Here is a 22901-nt window from a genome sequence, read left to right on the forward strand (position 1 = left end):
ACTTACTTCCTGTTTGTCCCTAATTTATATAGTAATATTCTTAGCTATACCTTACGAAAGCTTATGCTCAAATAAATTGGTTAGTCTCTAAGGTGCCACAAGTACTCCTTTTCTTTTTGTGAATCATTCTACTGAAATTTAACTAACAAATCCTAACATATTGTAACATGATTAGCTAACCAGTTATATCCCACCACTTAATTAGTTTACACCTAGCAAAATTAATTATACAGCAGACAGAAACAATCACAGAACCAGACAGAGACCATGCCAATAAACAATAGCAAAGTGGGAACTATAATGACAAAACAATACAGAAGTGAGGATTTCACAACTAAATCTATAAAGACGTAAGAAAAGGGGTACTCACTTTAGATAAGCTATTACCAGCAGGACAGTGGGGTGGGAGGAGGTATTGGTTCATATTCTCTCTGTATATATAAAGTCTGCTGCAGTTTCCACGATATGCATCTGATGAAGTGAGCTGTAGCTCACGAAAGCTTATGCTCTAATAAATTGGTTAGTCTCTAAGGTGCCACAAGTACCCCTTTTCTTTTTGCGAATACAGACTAACACGGCTGTTACTCTGAAACCTGTCAAAGACGTAAGAGTTTCCCAGCTGTGTCTATTGATAAGTGAGTTCTTACCAGACAGAAAACTATCAACCTAAATTTTCTTTTACATCTTCTAGGCACTTCCCTTTCTCTGGAGGTGATAGGCACTATCAGGACAGGATTGTATTCCTAACAGCCCAATAGCACCTTCTTTCAATGTGACTAGTTTGGAATGTGAGGATGTGACCGGTCGCTTCCCAGCTTATGGCTGCCTCTGTCGCTTAGCCAAAGGTCTTAGCCTAAGAACAGGGCCTCAGACTGTCACAGTAAGAGAAGGACCTTACACTGGCAGACAGTGATTTTGATTTTCTTTTATACCTCTAACGCTCTCTGGAAAACATAATCCCAACTATATATATAAAATGATGGGGTCTAAATTAGCTGTTATCACTCAAGAAAGAGATCTTGGAGTCATGGTGGACAGTTCTCTGAAAACATCCACTCAATGTGAATGTGGCAGTCAAAAAAGCTAACAGAATGTTGGGCATCATTTAGGAAGGGATAAATAATACATAAGACAGAAAATATCACATTGCCTCTATATAAATCCATGGTATGCCCACATCTTGAATACTGCAGGCACATAGGGTCGTCCCATCTCGAAAAAGTACATTGGAATAGGAAAAGGTTCAGAAAAGGGCAACAAAAATGATTAGGGGTATGGAACAGCTTCTGAATATGGAGAGATTAATAAGAATGGGATTTTTCAGCTTGGAAAAGAGATGACTAAGGAGAGATATGATAGAGGTCTATAAAATCATGTTGGGCATGGAGAAAGCAAATAAGGAAGTGTTATTTACTCATAACATAAAATCTAGGGGTCAACAAATGAAATTAATAGGCAGCAGGTATAAAACAAAAGGAAGTATTTCTTCACACAATGCATGGTCAATTTGTGGAACTCTTTGCCAAAGGATGTTGTAAAGGCCAAGACTATAACAGGGTTCAAGAAAGAATTAGATAAATTCATGGAGGATAGGTCCGTCAATGGCTATTAGCCAGGCTGGGCAGGGATGATGTCCACAGCCTCTGTTTGCCAGAAGCTGGGAATGGTCGACAGGGAATGGATCACTTGAGATTACCTGTTCTGTTCATTCCCTCTGGGGCACCTGGCATTGGCCACTGTCAGAAGACAGGATATTGGGCTAAATGGACCTATGGTCTGACCCAGTACGGCTGTTCTTATGTTCTTTGCTGCTCCTGGTGTATTTCATTGTTTGTAATTTTGTAGCTTTGTATTATTTTCATCAGCACATGAGCACTAGCAACAGGATCCTGGGAGTCTTGAAGGCACTGTGTCCTCCATTTTATTATTCCTTCTGGTATGGTTATGATGGGAGACAGTACTGATGTTAACTTAATTATTTGCCATCTAATTTCTGTTTCAAATCTAACCTACTGGACTACATCTCCCATGATGCACTCTAGTAACTCAAACAGACCCTGATTAAGAATCATCAATTTTCTCAGAAAATTCCAGTTTTGTAGAAGGCACATTATCCACTGAAAAAATATGTCTGGAAAATTCGCACCCAGTTCTAGCAACAAGGTAGCAAATGTGAGAGAGCTATCTCATTGTAAAATCCTAGCAAAGACAGATGGTAGTTTTACCTCAGTAAAGCTGACCTCTGGCCCCAGTTCATGAAAAGCATCAGTATTCAGGAAATTACTTTAAAGGTAAGCTTAAATTCCATAGATTTAAGTTAAGCATGCACTTTAATGTTTTTCCTGATCAGGGATGAACATAAGCACATGCTTAAGTTCTTTCTAGAATGAGGATGTCTGTGCCCCAGTTTCCTTGTCTGTATAATAGGGTCAAACAATTCTTTCTTGCATTGTTTCATTTATTAATATTTGTCAGGTACTTATTGTAGTGATGAGTTCCACAGAAATCTTTAGAAATAAGGTCATCCAAACACAAAGTGATTCTATTAGTCAGTTCTGATTTTTATCTTCTGTGGAAATTATTTTGGTAGCTCAAAGTTTCCAAAGTGAGAGAACACTTAATATCTGTTTTGTAAAGTATTTAATTCACATATTTCATTTGGGAAAAGAAAAGAGCCTTGTATAAAGTTAAAGATGGATGTCATGCAGAGCTCACAAAATTCTCTATTCTCTATTATAGTTTCTCTGTGCAGAGCAAGTGATCAGATACATCACTGGGTAATAACAGACAACATCTATCAGTGATGATGATAATACAACCATGTTTACATGAAAGCATATTAATTAAATTCTCACTTGTAATTCATAAAGAATTACAGCAACATATTTTACATAAATGAGAGTTTTAATAGTATGCATCCTTCTATTTAATAGCAGTCTTCATTAGTAAGATTTCTGGTAAATTTGACTTGCTTTAGTGGCCTATTTAATATGAAAGCATGAAACTTGAATTAAGTGGCCACTTGAGATAAGACCAAATATTATGTATTAAAGTGTGGTTCTACTCTGAAAGTGGCTTTGTAAAAAGTACATTGGGGCTATAGGGCATGTAGATCTTCAGGTGGTCGAGGGACATCTATCTACAATACATCACCGGACATCTGCAATATCAGGAGGGATGAGCTGGAGTGTTGATGAGAGCCGCTGTCGGGAAAGTAACTGAAATACTTCCCTGATGGATTGTATTTTCTAAATAGACAACCTACCCTAAATCCTCAATTACCGAGGGACAATCATCACTCATATATTTGCTTTCCACCACCAACTCTCTGTATAACTTTTCATGAGTGATGTACCCAAATACTTGGATGCTAATATCTAAACTGTATTGTTAAATTTATTCACTTAAATTTGGGTTACTGCTGATTATGCACTATATGTATCTTATGACCTTTAAAACAAACTGTCTATTTGTGGATAATCTAAGCACTATACCCAGATGTACACACCCTCTCTTTTCTTAACCTGTGTATTATATAATTTTTTAACATTCGCTTTTAATACAACTTTTTAATTAATTTTTTCTCTCTCTGGTTTCCAGAACAATTTTGCTCAGCTTTCAAGTAAAAGACTTCTTTTTTCTAACTTCCAGCCACTCAAGCTAACCCTGGTTAAGAACTGAAAATGGAAATGAAATTTTTGTGGGATTATAGAAATTTTTTAAGCATTTTGGTTTTGCTCATTTTCAAAATTGGCAGGTTTTGTTTTTCAAAATTTTCTGCAAAGTTTTAAACATTTTTATTTTTGAAATCTATTTTCTAAAATCATTTTTTTTAATTTTACATGAGAAAATTTCCACTTAACTTCCTCGTCCCCATGTGACTAATCTGATTTATCAAAACTAGCAATGCAAAATCAAAAGCTAAAAATGACAAACAAATGCAGAAGAATGAACCACTGTCTCTACAGCCTGCACAGACTGCATGATCCTCGTGGAACATACATACCACTTTTGCATGGCTCACCTGCACCACTCCTGCTTAAACTCGAAATGGGAAATGACAAACCACTCTGAAAATCAACAAGTCCTACTGGTCCTGGGGGGAAGGCAGGCAGCACTGCAAGGCCTGGGGGTGAAGTGGGCAGGCCGTGGATCCCTGTTGGTGCTGTGGGAGAGTGTTGGCAGGGCTGGCAGGCGCCCTACCTGGCTCTGCATGTTCCTGCAGCTTCTAGGGAGAGGGAAGGCCAGGGGGCTCTCTGCGCTGCCCCAGCCAGGAGCTCCAGCTCTGCAGCTTTTCTTGGCTGGGAACCGCAGCCAATGGGAGCTGTGGGGGCAGCATCAGCACTCAGCAGGGAGCCCCCTCTCCCCTCTGCCTAGGAACTGCAGGGACATGCCAGCTCGTTCTGGGGAGTGCCCCTGAGGTAAGCACCACCCAGCATCCTTGCCTCAGCCCTGAGCCCCCTCCCACACCCAAACTGCCCCAGCAGAGGCCAGTGCGGCTGGCCCAGGGACTGCCTGATCTGCTTGGGCAGCCCCAGAGCCAGCCACACCAGCTGTTGCAGAAGTCACAGAGGTCATGGAAAGTCATGGAATCTGTGACACACAGAGCTTTGCTTATAGGTAATAAGTTATCCTGGTTACTGGATGATTTATCAGAATGGGAAATGACTGCCTAGGAAGGAGTACTGCGGAAAGGGTTCTGGGGGTCATAGTGGATCACAAGCTAAATATGAGTCAACAGTGTAACACTGTTGCATAAAAAGCGAATGTCATTCTGGAGTGTATTAGCAGGAGAGTTATAAGCAAGGCATGAGAAGTAATTCTTCCACTCTAGTCTGAGCTGATTAGGCCTCAACTGGTGTATTGTGTCCAGTTACCAGCCAATGGCAGCTGCAGGAAGAGGCACAGGCTGGCCCACTTCCCACAGCTCCCATTGGCCAGGAATGGCAAACCGCGGCCACTGGGAGCTGCGGGTGGCTGTTCCTGTGGACGGTCAATGTAAACACACTGTCTCATGGCCTGACGGCGGATTGGCCTGACGGGCCATGTGCGGGCCACAGGTTGCCCGTCACCAGTCTAGATAATACTTAGTTCTGCCATGAGTGCAGAAGATAGGACTAGAAGAACTCTCAAGGTCCCTTCCAGTCCTACGGTTCTATGATTCTAACACTATTTTCTTGGCCATGCTAGCCAGGCATTAACCTATAAACACATAGGCTAAGACTTCAGTATGCAGCAGTTTTGTGATGGTAACTTCTCTACAGGACAGTACATGGACACTGAAAATGAAGAATGCTGTATATTTTGCTTTGACATCTGCTTGAAGCAGCTTATGAAACTTCTGTTGTGTGACCTCTCCAAGTGCCATCCAGGACGGCAAAGGAAAAGAAAACAGACGGTTAACAAAGGAACAACTGCTACTAATGAAACCAAAAAAAGCTATTTAAAAAATGTATATTATGTTGGCTGAGACTTTACGACATTCAACAACTTTCATAGCGCATTTCTTATACTCTTAGGACTCAGTCCTATGAGGAGCTGGGCATCTCCCTCAACTCTCACTGACTGCTGGTCAGTTCAGAGTGTTTAATACCTCACAGGATTGCTAAGGTCCTATTTCTTTAGTTTCTCTTCTCATTTAGATGTAGCAAATGTAATAGCTGATAAATAATCCCCTAGACAATTCCACAAAAGGAGACAGATTTAGGAATTTTGCCATTCATATGACTTCAGCTGATGTGAAATTAGATACTTACCGTTACACTATCTAAACTAATTGGAATAGGTTTTGGCCTTGAAATGCCTCTGATGCTGTCCTCTTGAATCTTCTCAATAAATAAACATTTTAGCATGATGAATTTTTTTTAAATATAGTTGTTACTGATGTAGCTAAAATAAGAGCATTAATATAAGAAGGAAAAGTAAACAAAAAGTTCATTAGAAGCCAAGCTGCAGTAGGTATAAATCTTCCTGTCAGATGTTTCATTGAATTCACTCATTCATTCACGGATGTTATGTGTAATGATTATCCTGCATACCTCTCCTGGCATATACATATAAACAGAACAATACCAATAACATGTAAGGAACAGGAAGAAAGTTAATTAAAATTTTCCCTTTTCTTTGTTCTCTTGGAGTTTGATCCAAACGCTTGGAAGCCTGCAGTGTTCTCATGGGACATTCTATGTAGTGTTCAACAGCAGAGAGTGGCAAAGACTATCAGACAAACATCTGGTTGCCCACTGTCCCCGTCCATACCTGGCTCAACACTATCTAGATCCAAGCGGCTGAGCCTAGACAGGCACTGGGATCAAGATGGATAGTGGGACCTGTAATCTCCTTGGCCCACACTTTTATCAAAACTGAGTTAAAGATGAGGGTAAGCATTTTCATATAACTCCATAGACCAGTTTATCCTGGCCTTTTGTGCAATACAAGAAGCAGCTGTAACTGTTTTTATTTTGTTTTGTTTGTTTTCCAATCAAAAGATCCTACTTATTGTATTGATTTTCTTCAAGGGGAAGGATTATCAATCTTCTGTGCTAAATTACATATGTTAAGTACTTGGAAAGGTTTGGAAGAATTTGTTTAACATTTTAGAAATGAAAAAGGCTCCCTTCATGTGGATTATCATTCCTTCATAGGTCTCTTTATCCAGAGTGTAGTCAATCCACAAGTACCATCTACCTGTCTGGTCACAGATTCAAGTTACTTTAAAACTGTAAAAATGGCACTAAAAGGATTTTCTTAATCAAAACTGTAGTGAGAGATGAGGAGCAGAAAAATCTCTGTATAGGACCACAAGGTCTCACTTAGTAAACAAAAGCCAAGACAAAGGAGAAAATTTATCACCTCTCTCAGCATTCTTGCCAGCAAATTAAAAACATATGGATTGGATGAATGGACTATAAGGTGGATAGAAAGCTGTCTAGATTGTCGGGCTCAATGGGTAGTGATCAACGGCTTGATGTCTAGGTCGCAGCCGGTATCAAGCGGAGTGCCCCAGAGGTTGGTCCTGGGGCTGGTTTTGTTCAACATCTTTATCAATGATCTGGATGATGGGATGGATTGCACACTCAGCAAGTTCGCAGATGACACTAAGCTGGGAGAAGGTATGCTCTAAGGTAGGGATAGGATACAGAGGGACCTAGACAAATTAGAGGATTGGGCCAAAAGAAATCTGATGAGGTTCACAAGGACAAGTGCAGAGTCCTGCACTTAGGGCAGAAGAATCCCATGCACCGCTACAGGCTGGGGACCGACTGGCTAAGTAGCAGTTCTGCAGAAAAGGACCTGGGGATTACAGTGGATAAGAAGCTGGATATGAGTCAACAGCGTGTCCTTGTCAAGAAGGCTAACATCATATTGGGCTGCATTAGTAGGAGCATTGACAGCACATCGAGGGAAGTGATTATTCCCCTCTATTGGGCACCGGTGAGTATTGCATCCAGTTTTGGGTCCCCCACTACAGAAAGGATGTAGACAAATTGGAGAGAGTCTAGTGGAGGGCAATGAAAATGATTGGGAGCAGGGGCACATGACTTACAAGGAGAGGTTGAGGGAACTAGGCTTGTTTAGTCTGCAGAAGAGAAGAGTAAGAGGGGATTTGATAGCAGCCTTCAACTACCTGAAGGGGGGGTTCCAAAGAGGATGGAGCTCAGCTGTTCTCGGTGGTGGCAGATGACAGAACAAGATGCAATGTAGCAGGTCTCAAGTTGCAGTGTCGGAGGTCTAGGTTGGATATTAGGAAACACTATTTCAATAGGAGGGTGGTGAAGCACTAGAATGGGTTACCTAGGGAGGTGGTAGAATCTCCATCCTCCATCTCCATCCTCCGGCTTGTGTAATTTTTTACAAGTATGTTGATTTATGACTGAAATAAAAATATAATTATTTATACATGCAGGAATTAAGGGGAAAGGAAATTGCTTTGTCAGCAAAGTCTCAAATAAGCTAAGAACATCTCCCCTCCCCCCCCACCCTTTGTATCATGGTAGACCTTTTTTGGACAAGAATCATTACATCTTTTAAAAATGAAGATATGTTGTATACATGAATTCTGCTGAATAAAATTTATTTCATAGAGCAGTCCTGGAAGTGTTTGGAGAGGGAGAAAGTTTTAGTGAACTGGAAAGACTTTCCTGGCTTCTATTTTAATGCTAAGGTTATTGTCAAGGTTAATTCAGAATGTCAAGAAAGTGTGACTGTGACAAGATTTAGTGATGACATAAGTACAAATTAATGCAAGATCAGTGGCAAGACCATAGATTCTTATCATGGGATCCTACTGAAATGAAATTATTTAATTAGACTTTCTTACACTATAAATGGTTCCTAGAATAGAGTGCTCTCATCTTGTATGTTTGCAGTTCCATTTTCACTTTTCTTTTGCATTCATAATTGAGTAGAAAGACTGTGGAGAAAAAGTTGAAAAATGATACAGGCAGGTAAGAATAATTTCATTTGTTAAACTTGACATGCTGTCATTTCCCTGGTTAACACAGGCAAATAGATATTTTTCTCCCTTCCATTCTAAAGACACCATGGTCTCTATGATCTCCTTCTGTATTTTATAAAACATGGCTTGAAATTTTTTAAAGATTTTTCAGACCAGAGTTTGGGGGTTTTTGACTGAAACAAGTCAACACACAATTTTCCTGTTCTGTTTAGGTTAAAACATTGCTGCTTAAAACATTGTCTTCATTGTGGGGTCTCAGTCTCCTATGGCTAACATATATAAAGACAATTAATAACTGGAACCTTAGCAAGCCTCCTATTGAAAAGTCAACAGGAGTATCCAAGCTTGCTTGGTTATTCACAGATATTCAAATGGTAGAGTTAAAGACCTTCATCCACAGAATATTTAAAATCATTGTGGTAGTCTTGTACATCTTTGTTTCACCTTATTCTAACTCAAAGTTTTATTGCACAAAGATGAGTGAGAATATATTACATAATCATTCAAGTTAGCAGTTTGTAAAAATTTGAAGTCAGCATTGCGTTGTGGATGAGAGAGCACTGTCAAGAACACTGAAATTCAGAAAGGCACAGATTTTAAAGTTAATGCCCCTATGCGTTTCAGAGTTAAGGAGAACCCAGACCTTTGATATTTTTCATTTTATTGTCTGATATGTAACATGTAGAAATGGGCAGAAGCAGAACTTTTTACATCTGGATTAGGGTTTGGCTTTTCAGAGGTAGACAAACTCCACATCCCGTTTGTTTCATTACTGAGTACAATGGGACCCCAGTTCTGGTCAGGTCCTCTGGGTGCTACTGCAATATAAATATTAAATAATATTAATTGTGTTCAAGGGCAAATCAGGAGTAGGGTCAATGGCACTAAATCGCATGAAGTGTTCTCGAGAGATTTTGGCCAAACCTAAACTAAAACAAGGAAAAGCCATTTTTTGTTTTGGATCAGACCCATAACCGGAATCCTAGCAGCACATGTGATTCCATATATTTCAATCTGAATGTTACCCCAATTCATCCCACCCTATTTCAGCAAGGTTTACAGTTGCAGTTTCCATTTTGGCTCATATCTGTTTCTTTTATAGTGTTTGTGTCCAAAACAGATGCTAAACAAAAGCATAAGATTACACAATGTCAAAGTGCAGTAAATGTACTATTTGAAATAGACGTTTTACATTATGCAGACTAATGCATAATCCAAACAGAGAATCCAGTGTTGTTTAATCCATGACATCCATTGCCCTTCTGTTTTCCTCATATTTAGCTATAATTTCTATATGAAAAATCAGAATGGTAGAAGACTTCTTAAATAGGCTTCTGTAATTCTGATAATGGCTTTCTAACTCTCTGAGTATTTGCTAGTCAGACCTTGAAAAATATTGAGTGATAACCCAGTTCACAACATTTTCATTGGTAGTTTAGTATCCTTGATGAGTCGTTATTAATAGTACTTTTTTAGTAGTAAAATGAAAGATAGTGTCCCTACTCCTCTTTCTTACTATTGGGTATGTATTTTATATATGACTATATATTTAAGCATGTATTTTCAATTACAGTATCAAAGACGGAACTTGTGCACTAAAATTGCATAAATAATATGTCAACAATTATTGTAACTGTCTTTCACTGGCCATAAAAGTCCAGGTTTAAAGGAGTAGTTTCTAGTTTGTCCTTCAGAACTCTTGATCATTTCATGGGTTGCATTGTTTGTTTGTTTGGAGCTACCTGCTATGCCTTGATGTCCATCTCTACTCAGCCTGCTTTTCTTCTGCCTTGTGTGTGTGTGTGTGTGTGTGTATATGTATATGATGGGTTTTCAGTTCTCAAAGCCAGGAAAAGTTTTGTTTGTTTCCATATCTCAAGAAGGAACAAAATCATTGATTTCACAGCTTTGTAAGCTGTATAAAAGTATCCATTAAAAAGTGGGTGTGGTCACAACAGAAACTGGGCAGATTATAATGGGAGCCATCTCCTGTAGTCGCATGGCAGAGTGAAGTGTCTGTTTTGTTGTTTTTTTTCCTGTTAACTTAAATTAATGTGGAGGAGGTCAATCCTTTCTTCAATCTTTGCACACCCAGATCTCTTACTGGAATCAATGACAGTTTGGGATGTGCAAGGACTTCAGGATCAGGCCCATTGCAGATTCAGGCAAGTAACAAAATGGAACTCTGGACCGTATCGTTCACCTGGGAGACACATGCAGCAGGACCCTCTGTGAGCAGAACCCATCCTTCCTGTGCCGAAGGGGGTCAGTCACTTTCATGACTGCATTCTCTCCACTTCTTAAGCTCCACTGGGGCTCTCCAAGCCCACATTAGGAAAGGGGGTGAGGCCTGGGTGTGTTGGGGGTGAGAGAGGCCTTGCATTGGATAGGAGAGTAGTGTGGGGTTGGAGAATGAGGAGTACACAGAACACCCTCTTCCCATTCTGCCCCCAAAGACTTTACCCTAAAAGTTAATACAGCTCCAAGCTGTTTATCAACTAGTCTAATTTTAGGGAAATATTTTGTTGATTGAATCTTACCTTTTTACTTGTGGCAGCTTAGAGACTAACCAATTTATTTGAGCATAAGCTTTTGTGAGCTACAGCTCACTTCATCGGATGCATCGAAAGCTTATGCTCAAATTGGTTAGTCTCTAAGGTGCCATAAGTACTCCTTTTCTTTTTGCGAATACAGACTAACACGGCTGTTACTCTGAAACCTACTTTTTTACTGCTGCTTTCCTTTTTCAACATGAAGATCTGTGACCTGTCCCTTCTCCCGCAGCTCACCAGTAGCCAACTAGAGCCCTGATGGCACTGGAACTGGTGGTAGGGGACTGCCTATTCATCCTGTGCGCTGTGGAATTAAACTCATTGGGCACGTCCTCCATAGTAATGGAATGGCCTGGGAGGGAGCAGTGTATGGCCAATGGATCCATGAGTGAACTGAATCACCAGTCAAACTGCCCCCATGTTGAACAATTTCACTTCTGCTTTGTGGTCTGTGGAGAGAGCTCTATTGTATCCACCCAGTTCCTAAGGGGATCACTGGTCCTAAGTCCATCTTATTTAGACTTTGTGGAGAGAGGAAGTAGTTAGCTGGTCCTTAGCTATGCTCTTTATTCTGTGAGCTTTTCTAGCATGGAAACATTTGCTTTTTAAATTCTGTTGTGTGTAAGTTCTATGAAGTATTGTAAGTTCAACTTCTTTTTGCTTTAGCTGTTGCCTACTCCTTTTTAAATTTTGTTTACTCAGGGTTCATAGAGGTGTTGGAACAGGTATCCGTCAAACTGCACATTTGATGAAATTTGATTTGCAAGTCAATAGTGAGCCACTCCTGATATATGCATGTATATTTGTTTGCTCTATGGAACTGTTCAGTGGGAATAAGGAGACAACTCAGCCTGTTGCGGTGATAGAATAAGTTCCACAATGAATAGCACACTAAAAAGTGAACAGCTCTATGTAGTGTTGCTTACTTTCTGATTGCAGGAAACTGAACACTGTTGCCCTGCCCCTTCTCTGAGCGCCTCCCCCGCCTCATTCCATCACTCGCTCTCCCCCACCCTCACTCACTCACTCATTTTCACTGGGCTGGGGCAGAGATTGGGGTGTGGGAATGGTGCGGGCTCTGGGGTGGGGTTGGGGATGAGGGGTTCAGGTGCAGGAGGGATTTAGAGTGCAGGAGGGGGATCAGGCCTAGAGCAAGAGGTTGTGGGGTGGGTGAGGGTGAGGCTCCGGGAGGGATTCAGGGTGTGGAAGGGGGCTCAGAGCTGGGGCAGGGGGTTGAGGTGCAGGAGGGGATGTGGGCTCCAGGTGGCACTCACCTCAGGTGGATCCCAGAAGCAGCCAGCATCTTCCTCCAGCTCCTAGGTTGAGGCACAGCAAGGTGGCTACATTTGCCACACCAGGCAGATAGTGCCACCCCCGCAGCTCCCATTGGCTGTGGTTCCCAGGCAATGGGAGCTGCAGAGCTGGCGCTCAGTGTGGGGTCAGCACGCAGAGCCTCCCTAGCTGCCCCTGTGCCTAGGGGCCGCAGGGACCTGCCAGTCACTTCTGGGAGTCACGCGGAGACAGGGCAGACAGGGAGCCTGCTTTACCTCTGCTGCACTGCCAACTGGACTTCTAATAGCCCAGTCAGCGGTTCTGACCAGAGCCACCAGGGTCCCTTTTCGACCAGGCATTCCAGTTGAAAAACTGATGCCTGGCAACCCTAACTCTGTGTTTGCTTCTAATGTTTGTCAGTTGTCACTTGCATGGTGCTGTACAGGACACAGAAGACACATTACCTGTGCCAAGGAGTTTATTACTATATTGATATGCATGATGACATCTTCATTGAAAGTGATGTTATTACTTCACTGGTGAAGAAGCTTCTCCTACTTGTAATATACCGTTGTGGTTTTGACATGACTGAAACTTGTCTTTCCCCTTAAAAGGTTTTGAAAGAGGTTGTAGCATTGCAGCTGACAGCCCATGTATAATGGAGACCCTAATGATAAGGTAGCTTTCAGCAAGCTTTTTAAATAAATACATGCAGTTGAGAGTGCCTTTATGGTTTGACTGTGTTTATCTTGTGGTTCTGGAACCCAGATCTCTTGGCAGATTATACTTTTATGCCTTCTGTAAATTGTATTCCAGCATCTATTAGTTTTGACTGATCATAGCATGATTTATAAAAGTGGGTGAACAGAATAAAGACAAATAGCAATGGAATAACTTACACATATTTATTGCAAGGTAGCCATTACAGAGTGCACTACTTCTATATCCCTAGCTTAACTTGTCCTACAGTTGTCATATGCTTGCTAGTGACAGATTCTGAGATCACTTACATTTGTGTAATCCTGTGAGCTACAATAGAATTTGGCACTTAATAAGGTCTTAAATCTTATTGATTTAAATGGGCTATGCTAGATATAACATCTTTCAATATTTTTAAGGAGAACTAGGAGAGGAAGGGCAAATACACACATGACTCCCTGATCATGGGCGCAGCTAGAGGCCAGCCCCCAGCATAATTAAGAGGAGTGTTAAGGCTGCTCTAATTTACTTGGGCTCATTAAAGCTCCCTAGGAACAGTTACACTGATGGGCATCACTAGAATGCTGAGTATTCCAGTTGCACCCTTTCACATGTTCATCATAACTCTGACATAGTTTTGCAGGGGACCATTGGGAGAACATGGAATAGAGCCAAGAGTCAAGATCCAATGAGGATGTAGCATACTCGTATCACCAAAACCTTGTTATCAATGGTGTCAAAGAACTAAATGGTTCTGCACACAGAAGCTTGATTTTTGTATATGACATGATGGAGCTCATCGCCCAATGAAACTAGTTTTGTCTGTAGTCATAATTGGAATTATTTTGTCTTAAATAAATATAGTAAAATGACAGAGTAGGAGAAAACAGAATCAAGACAATATTTATTCTTGTATATCCCACTGTTCAATTTTCACTCTTAACTTTTTCATTTATAAATTTGTTGGCTGTTTGGTTTTGATCCTGGTCAACCCAACACTGGTTGGGTCTATTCTCTTTCTCAGATTAGGTTACAGATGAAATTTCACGCATTTTGTGAGGGTGTGGTTAGTTTGGGGGTTTTTTTGGCCCCAAAATCTCACAAGAATGATTTAGATGCTAAAGAATCAGAACCTGAACCCTCGCTCAGATTAAGTCTTCAGCCTGAACCCAGTATTGAGCATGATCCAAATTTGAATCTTACAACTACCTCCTTGATCCATTTCTGATAGACTAGAATCTGGATATTACATATACAGCTGGTTTTCCTATTGCAAATATTTTTGAGAGTTCTGAACGTTTTCCCATTCCACATTGGGATGAAACTGATACCTCTGTAAATTTTTCAATGAAAATGAGAGCAACGACACTCCAGAATAGCCATTAACCCAGGGGTTGGGCCAATTAGCTGCAATGTGGGAGACCTGGGTTCAAGTCCCTATTCCCTATCAGACAGAACAGGAACTTAAACCCAGGTCCCCCCTCTGTTAGGCAAGCACTCTGACCACCAATATAGTAGCTATTCTGAGATGTTCTCATTCTCTTTTGAATTTCCATTCTGGATCTGAGAGATCTTTCTCAATGAAACTTTCACTGAATCCAGAATGTTCCCGCAAACAGTTTTGGTTTCAATTAATCAGCATTTTTCTGACAAGGAAAAGTTTTGTCAAAAATCTCCTGACCAGCTCTAATTATACAGGGACTTTCAACATAGCAATCATAAATGCTTGCAAGCTTCAGAAAGGTGTAATTGAAGCATATAATTGGACTGTCCAGAAATCTGGCTACTATTTTGCAACTTATCCATAAATAAGTGAAAACAGAAATATTTTAGCGAATCTGTGTCAATTAAGTAGGTTTTGAAATGTACGCTTCAGTCTGCTTTCCATTATCAGAAATCAGCAATAACTGGAATCAAATTTCAACTCAGAGAATTCATCCCCATTGGAGACTATGCATATTGCAAACCAGTGATAAAAAGTAAAAGCCAATTTAAATTTTATTAGCATTTATCCAAAAATGATAACAGCTGAGCTATTATTTCATAATGCTGGAAGTAATAGAACCATTTTGCTGTTACAATCCTCTTCTCTGTTAACTGGGTATTATGCAGCATAGATAATGATCTCTGAATTTTGACACGCTTAAGAGGTATGCTTCAGGTGCATGTTTTTCAGATTTTGCATATTGTGAAGCACTTTTCAGTTTCATGACTTCGATCCAGTAAAACATTCTCAGTAAAATCACATATTTACAGAAATATTAAGTTCTCTTTTGTGATGATGCACTGAACTTCACACACTTTTCTTTGCTGCCAGCAACCAAAGGCTACTATAGACACAGGTCTGATACAAAATCTGGTGCCCTCCTAATCTTTCACAGCTAAGGCAAGCGGGCAACCTCCTCGGAGGACCCTTCTAATGCTGTGTTGTGTATCAGCAAGGAGAAGGTGACCAGGTAGGGGATTTTTAAAAAATTGTATTTAAAAAATTAAAAGCTTAAATGACAAAATATGCAAATTTGCTTTGTTCTCTGGAGTACCCAAAACTGCAACTAAGTGCATTGCTCAGCAGCAATCTAAGCACATGTGCCATAAGCAGGTCATTCCAGACCATAGTCATCAACTTAAGGTGCACTTGTGCATCTGTTAAATATTTTATAATTGGTATTTATATTTACAAGTAGCTTTTGAGAGTTATTTCTAAACCTAAAAGTATGTAAATTTCTCTTCTTTGGCTTAGGGTCAATTACAATAAATTATTTTAAAAATCCCCTCTACCTCCTTCTCCATCAACATCAGTTACAAGAGGACTGGTAAAGGAAAAATCCAATAGCTCCCAAAAGCCCATTGAGGGTTTTAAATAATTCTGAATGGAAAGAATGATCTTTTGTTGACTGAAACTGGTCTGCAGACAAGAATTACCACATGGGAGAGTCTGTTTTTGAAGATGAGGATGAAGAAGAGAGCTTTGAAAATACATAAAGTAGAGATGGCCAGTGGCAAGCAAATTATTTATGGCTGCAATACCAGTTTCCAAAGATAAGTGCCTGATTTCACATGCTCATCACATTTCTGAAAAAAATTGTTTTCTAAAATGAACTTTTCCATGTTTGGTCTGTCTCTCAGATTTTAGAAAGTTTGAGCAAAATTCCCTCAACCATTTTTCATGACCATAGAGGAACCATAAAAGTTTATCTACAGTGTGTGTGGGGGGAATTATAGCCAAAACAGTTGAAACTTACTCTGAGCAGACCCCTCACTGGGGATTAGTGCTCTTGCTAGGTTTGGAGGACTAAAAATTAAAAATAAAGTTATAAATGATTGAAAAGACACCTTTGAGCATAATCAGCAGCATCTACTATGATTTTTAGCAGAACCCTATTAATGTAAAAGTGTCATGTAAAAGTCTCATTTAAACATACACTCAGCAGTCCTTCAAAAATCAGTGTTTTAACATCAGGGATAAGAGAAAATCAGACTTTCTATGGTTTTAATATTTGAAAGTTCATTACTGTGCTCTCTTCAAAATTCTGAAAAGCAGACAGCAGCATGGATTTCTGCCATGTCCCTGTGCTGGTCACCATTGCATGGGGAAATATATGTTTTAATCCATTGTGACAAGGAATCATTATTCTTTTTTTATTGTAATAGTTCCCAAAATGTGCTAAGCACTTTCTGAATAATAGAGGTAGACATAGTGCTTGCCCTGAAGAGTTTACGTTGTAATGGCAGATATAATGTAGAACAAAACAAAAACACCAGTCAGGGAAATAGGAGGGTGGGGATTTCAAAAATAAGGTCTCATGGTTATTTAGATATTGTGCACAAATCTTCTTTCAAAATACATTTCTGCATCTTCTCTTTCATCCTCAACAAACAACTAACATCCACTTCCCGTGCAAATTAGTAATTAATAGTGTGTATATATAGCAAAGAAACATTACTTAATTTAGACAATCACCTCTGGTAGCAATGGGTCTGATCCAAAGTTCATTGAAATCAATGGAATTCTTTCAAGTTATTTCAATGAGTTTTGGATAAGGCCCAATATGAATAATCCTACTGTGTTATGTCAGGTACATTAATGAAGTTACATCAAGAGGATGCTGTGCCGTTGTGATGCACTGGACATTTCTTTCAGACCACAAGTGGTTGTCACTCCCTGGTCTGGAACCTTGGGTGGTTCTGTGCTGCGTGACTTTGGCTCAGAGCCCTGACACCAGCAGCCTACTCACAGCACAGTGACCTCACCCTGGCTTCCACCAGCCTGCTTACTCCTTGCAGTGTGACGCCAACAGCCCTTCCAGACCTGAGTCTTCCCAAAACAGTCTCCTCTGCAGTGCTCGGTCCTGCTCACTGTAGCACTCACAGAACCTTATCAAGTTTGCTGCTCCTTGAAAGAGACAGTGCACAGCACCAGCCAGTTAGTTTGGCTGAGGATTTTACTCCTCAGTTTGAAATACTGCACTGAGGTGGTTGTGTAATAAAACAAGATTAAGTTTCTTAACAAAGAACAGATATTTAAGTGATACCAGGTAGAGGAATTGGGATAGAAACGGTTACAAACAAACAAAAGTAACAATACACTTCCACGACTGAAACCTAACTTTACAAACTAGAGTCTTTTGTTCAAAAGTAGTTTTCTTACCACAGTGCTTGGTAAGAAATTCCAGCATGGCTGGTCAGTCCTTAGCCAGGATCTAACACAGAGCCAAAGCGCTTGGGTTCTTTGGCTTCTCAGGTGAAGGATTATTATGATATTTCTCTGCTTTTATCCTCAAAGTTTATCTTTGTTTTCAAAGTCAGGAAGCCCTCCTTGGGGGCTCAGCTTGCTGTGTCCACCAGAGAGCTGATGCCATGTTAATTTTTACAGTCCCCTCCCAGTTGCTAGTTGATGGTTTGTTTTTACCTTTTATGTAAATATACTTCCATTGTCTCTCCTCGCTCAATTTACATTGGAGACACATTCAAGCAGGCAGAATGACATCCCTTTGTCTAGGGCAGGGCACCTGAAGCCCTACCTGCCAAACACCTTTTTCAGCACATATTTGTAATTCTTTATATGTTAACAGTACATGAATCACACAAGAATGTTAATGATCAGTGAATTACTAGTTTTCCAATGATCTATTAAAAGACACCTTTTAAATAAATATCCTGACATCAGTTGAGTTGGGGTTCACTGAGCTAGTCAGGTCAGCTGAGACTCACTGCTAGATACCACGGAGTGCCTTGCCTTCTGGCACTGGCTTCTCTTAGGGTCACAACTGCCCTTCCAAACTCTCTTTTTGGTTACTTGAGATAATGCCAAAAAAAATCTGAGTTTGGGAATTAAAGTGGTATTTGAAGACAGCAATGTAGTTCTGAAAAGACCTTCTGATATCCCATTTACACCTTAACAAATTTGAATATCCCTCCCTTCCTGTTGGAATCTTTCCCTTACCTTCCCGCTTACTCTTTGGATTTTTCCTTTGTTTTTCTTTGTTCATGTAGACGCTGTGCAGGAGATCTGGGGCTGAATTACACTGACGTCAAAATGGGAATGTTGACATCTATGTTCTTGGAAATCATTGATGTCGGCCAAATTAAGATAATTGGCAGTAATTGATTAGTCACACAGGAGGGTGTTAGTAAGGGTTAAGCTCCTGTCACAAACTGTCCTTTCTGCATCTACTGCCTGAGGAGCATCTCAGGTACATAGTATCTCATGGGATAGGAAATTTACTTCCTCCTTTTTCATTTCTACCACCCTTAAACTCCACAGGTCAGTCCAAACCCAGGGTGCATCCGTGCACTAATGAAGATGTTATACTGCCCTTACTGCAGAGGACTTCCCACTGTGAAACCTTGCAACAACTACTGCCTCAACGTAATGAAGGGCTGCCTAGCAAATCAGGCCGATTTGGACACTGAGTGGAATCTGTTCATAGGTAAGAAGGGTTTAAATAATTGGTGAAACAAGGAGATGATAACAAATATGTTTCGTGAGAAGTCCAGAAAAATACTACACCATCAGTATTTACCAGCGTGGAAAATGCAGCTTTAAGTCAAGCGGTAATTGAATATTCTCTCATTTTTTTAATCAAAGTTTGTGGCTTGTAGTAAGAAATTATTATTTCCCCCCCTCCCCCAGAGCTGTTCTTATTAAGTATATAAAGGTGTTGTGTGATGCTGAGGTTTCTGAACTGAATTATTAGAGGATATGCAAAGCATGTTGAAAAAGTTTTGGTTGAGGATGTGATAATATTTACATGAGAGTGAGAGAAATACTATGTATTAACTATGTGCTTGTGGGCTGAGCGCCTGTTAGCAAGGTGTATCCATCTTGATAGGATGGATACACCTACATCTCTGCAATTTCTTAATTCCAATACCATAAGGAGAAAGAGCTTTTAAAAGTTACTGTTGCAGCAAATAAACTATTAGTTCAATGCTTTACTTTAAAATCATAGAAGATTAGGGTTGGAAGAGACCTCAGAAAGTCATCTAGTCCAACCCCCGGCTCAAAGCAAGACCAAGCCCAGCTAAATCATCCCAGCCAGGGCTTTGTCAAGCCAGGCCTTAAAAACCTCTACGGAAGGAGATTCCATCACCTCCCTAGGTAACCCAATTCCAGTACTTCACCACCCTTCTCGTGAAATAGTTTTTCCAAATATCCAACCTAGACCTTCCCCACTGCAACTTGATATGTGTTGACGTCTCCCTTTCAATATGTAGAATGAAAAAATATAAAGTGCACAATCAGAATCTTAGTAGGAACAGGGTGGAAAATCATCATTTAAGGAAAAGTGTGATTCCAATTTAATTTGCATAAATCTTTAGGGGAGTGTGCCAACCAAAAAACAAGTCTCCCTAACAACCAGCCAGAATTAAGATAGCTCTCAGAATTAAGCCCCAGCTCCCAAAAGGGTATTTGATTTCGTTTAGTGCAAGGACATGATGTATTAGACAAAGCAAATAATAGTGTGGCAAGGCAAAAAAAAATAGGTAGATATTTCAACCTCTAACGACTTTTCATCACTCTACAGACGTCTAAACTGGATTGCTATAAAACAGTGGTCCTAAAGCAAAAGACAAAACTTCTGAGTGTGACAAAAGAGAATAAATTCTGCCTCATGAATTTTAGAGAAACAATACCCTGAGCAAACACATTTTGCCTCATTTTAAACTGAACTGGATGGTGTGAGTTTGAAAGTTAGGCTCTGACATGCAAACTGTTGAATTTGCATTCCACTTAGAAGAGATGGCATAAAAAAGTGGGGAGGGGTGAAAAATGGAGCAGAGAGTAGGCAGAGTGAAAAAGCAGTACTGAAGGGATGATGATGACAATAATAAAGACTAGAGGGACAATCTAATGAATAAATAATAGATGGGCTCCACTTCTGCCAGTCTAATTTTATACATAGGACAAGATCATGACTCACAATATGCAGCCATGCTAGGAAGGGAGGTTTCTAAGATATGTCCCTTTACTCCCTTGGATTGCCCAACTGCATTGTGGGAAACAGCATGGTAAAGAATGTAGCCTCTATAGGATCACTACTCTCCAACCTGTGCAGATGACTGGGGAAATAGGCAGGCAGGGATGAAGAGTTGTAGAAGTCAACTCAGAAGCCAGACAAGTAAAAATAGAGTGGAAGGGGAAGTAATATGCACTTGGTAAAGATCTAGCACAGATTTTTACCCTTTGGAGCAAGAGAAGAATCATGGACCAAATTATGACTGCTGCTGGTCCCATCCCTGGAGCAGTGCAAGTATGTGCCTCCTGTCACTCAGGACTTGTGGTAACCCAAAAATCATACCCTTTTTGTGCATGGGGAGAGATTTAGTGTTTCTTTAATACATAATTGAAGCGTCACTTACAATGGAAAATTTTAAATGTAATTACTTGGCTAAAAAACCCAGCAATCACCACAATCCCAAATGGAATTAAATTGTGGGGTGGAGAGGATGAGGGGGCAGGAATCTCATAAATTCAGAATAGTTCAGCAAGCTCCCAAAACCAGATTGGCAAAGTTTCAAAATCTTGAATTCCACAAGGTTCACCAACCCCTTTAATAAAAATTTTAAAAAAGGGCTTGGCAGGAGGTAAAGACACTGATGGGAAGAAAGGTTTAGAAATAGCTAAATGGCTTCCAGGGTTGAACATTACCTGGAAAAGGCTGAGTGAAGAGCCAAAGACAAAGCCTAAGAGCATCATCTTCTCCAACAAATCGATGTGAATTGGTTGGAAATGCACTCCTCTTTACTCATTATTGCCCAAATGAAAAATATTTAGTGTTTTTATCATTTTAAAATAATACCTCATTTAGATTGAAAATGAAGTTTTAATTAATGTAGACACTTATGAAAGCGAAGAGCTGAAAGTAAAGCTTTTTAGGACTTGATACTGGATTCTCTCTCTCTCTCCTCTACATTAACCTCAGTGAAGTAGGTGGGTAGATGAGGGGAGAGAGAGGTATTTGGAAAAGGTATTCTGTTTTATCCCACTTTGTGAGAGCCTTGACAGCTTTGCTAAAGATGAAACTTCTTAACCCTTTCTTTTTGTGGGATTGTCATGCAGTGAGTTGCCTCTGCCAGACGGCTGTTGGGTGCTTTCTAATAGCACATGCAATTCCCTTAGTACGAAACACAACAAAACTTTTACTCACTGAATTAAAACGAACAGAAGCATTTTACAGCACCGCTGAGCTATGAAAGATTGAGAAGAATGCATGAGCAGTTTTTATGCCTGTTAATGTTAGGAACCATGCACTAGGAAAAAATAATTTTGTGCATTAACAGTCTCTGCTTAGGCAGATATCCCAAATGTTAGTGCATATTCGTACACAAAAGGCCAGTTTTGCTCTTCTAGTAGTTTTCATGCTGCAAGATCCTGCAAATGTTGTTGGTTGGAAAAAACTCTCCAATGCATTTGTGCCCAACGGGGCACCTTTTGTGGACGGGGCAGGATTTTCTAGCAATATCCCACGATTGCCAAAATTGTGACACCAAAATTCTACAAATGAAGAAAGGAATTGGGCTCTCTGACAAGAGGATGTCACATGGTCCATCTTGCTTATCAATACACAAGTTAAGGCAGAAATCACATTTATATAGCTGCAATAAATCCATCTACTTTAAAAGATTGGACGATTCAGATAGCATCCCCCAAACATCTGATGCTTTCCAGAATTTTATAGACTGTGAAAATTAGTAAGAAGGGATGTAGCTGCAGCATCATGAAACACAGATTTCATTACATTTTTCCTGCTTGTGTCACCTTAACCTGTATCCTTTTGATGCAACATTTTATTGCAAGTTGTTGTTTTTTTTTTAAAGAATTGCAAAATAAGAGCCAAATTTTGCCTTTTTTGCTCCAACAGAAATCCTATGGGAGATTTTTCCCGAGAAAGGATTTAGTAAGGGACAAGAAGCTGTAGCCATGACTAACAAAATAAATTCTATTTTCTGTTTGTCTAAATGACAGGGAAAGGATATAGGGCCTAAGAGGTCACTTTAAAGTGTATCAGTCACATTAGCTTTTCAAATGCTTGCTTTAAGGAAGTTTGATTTCCATGATGTGCCAGTTAGCAAGATTGCCCAAACTCTCATTCATTAAGCCTGACAAGTGAAATAGTAATAGAAAAAGTAATAGAACTGCACCAGGTCTGTCTAATTATCATCCAGAATAACACAGTAGCTAGATTACATAGATTGGATCAGGGGTGTCAAACAGTCTCTGTCAGAAGGGCAGGTTGTATTTTTAATTATGTCTAATGTACTAGGGTATACACTTATGACTACATCCTCCCCACCATGCACAGAGAAGCTCCTGCTATTGTCAATGAAGTTTGCTTAGAGACCAAGGTGTGCTGCTGTCCTGGAAGCACAGACTAGAAGGTATATTCCAGGAGAGACAGAGGTGGCTATGAAACACC

General features: G+C 40.1%; 1 protein-coding gene across 2 annotated transcripts in view; it reads left to right on the plus strand.

The window, feature by feature from the left end:
* GPC6 (glypican 6) overlaps window positions 1-22901 on the plus strand; it is a 1118215-nt gene that overhangs the window by 820036 nt on the left and 275278 nt on the right. For both annotated transcript variants that reach the window (XM_073347752.1, XM_073347761.1), the window contains exon 4: window positions 18746-18911. In XM_073347752.1, the coding sequence (XP_073203853.1) occupies window positions 18746-18911 (166 nt within the window). The remainder of the gene's footprint in view (window positions 1-18745; window positions 18912-22901) is intronic.

This window comes from Lepidochelys kempii, chromosome 1 (genome assembly GCF_965140265.1).
Source record: "Lepidochelys kempii isolate rLepKem1 chromosome 1, rLepKem1.hap2, whole genome shotgun sequence".
In the NCBI taxonomy this organism is placed as follows: Eukaryota; Metazoa; Chordata; order Testudines; family Cheloniidae; genus Lepidochelys; species Lepidochelys kempii.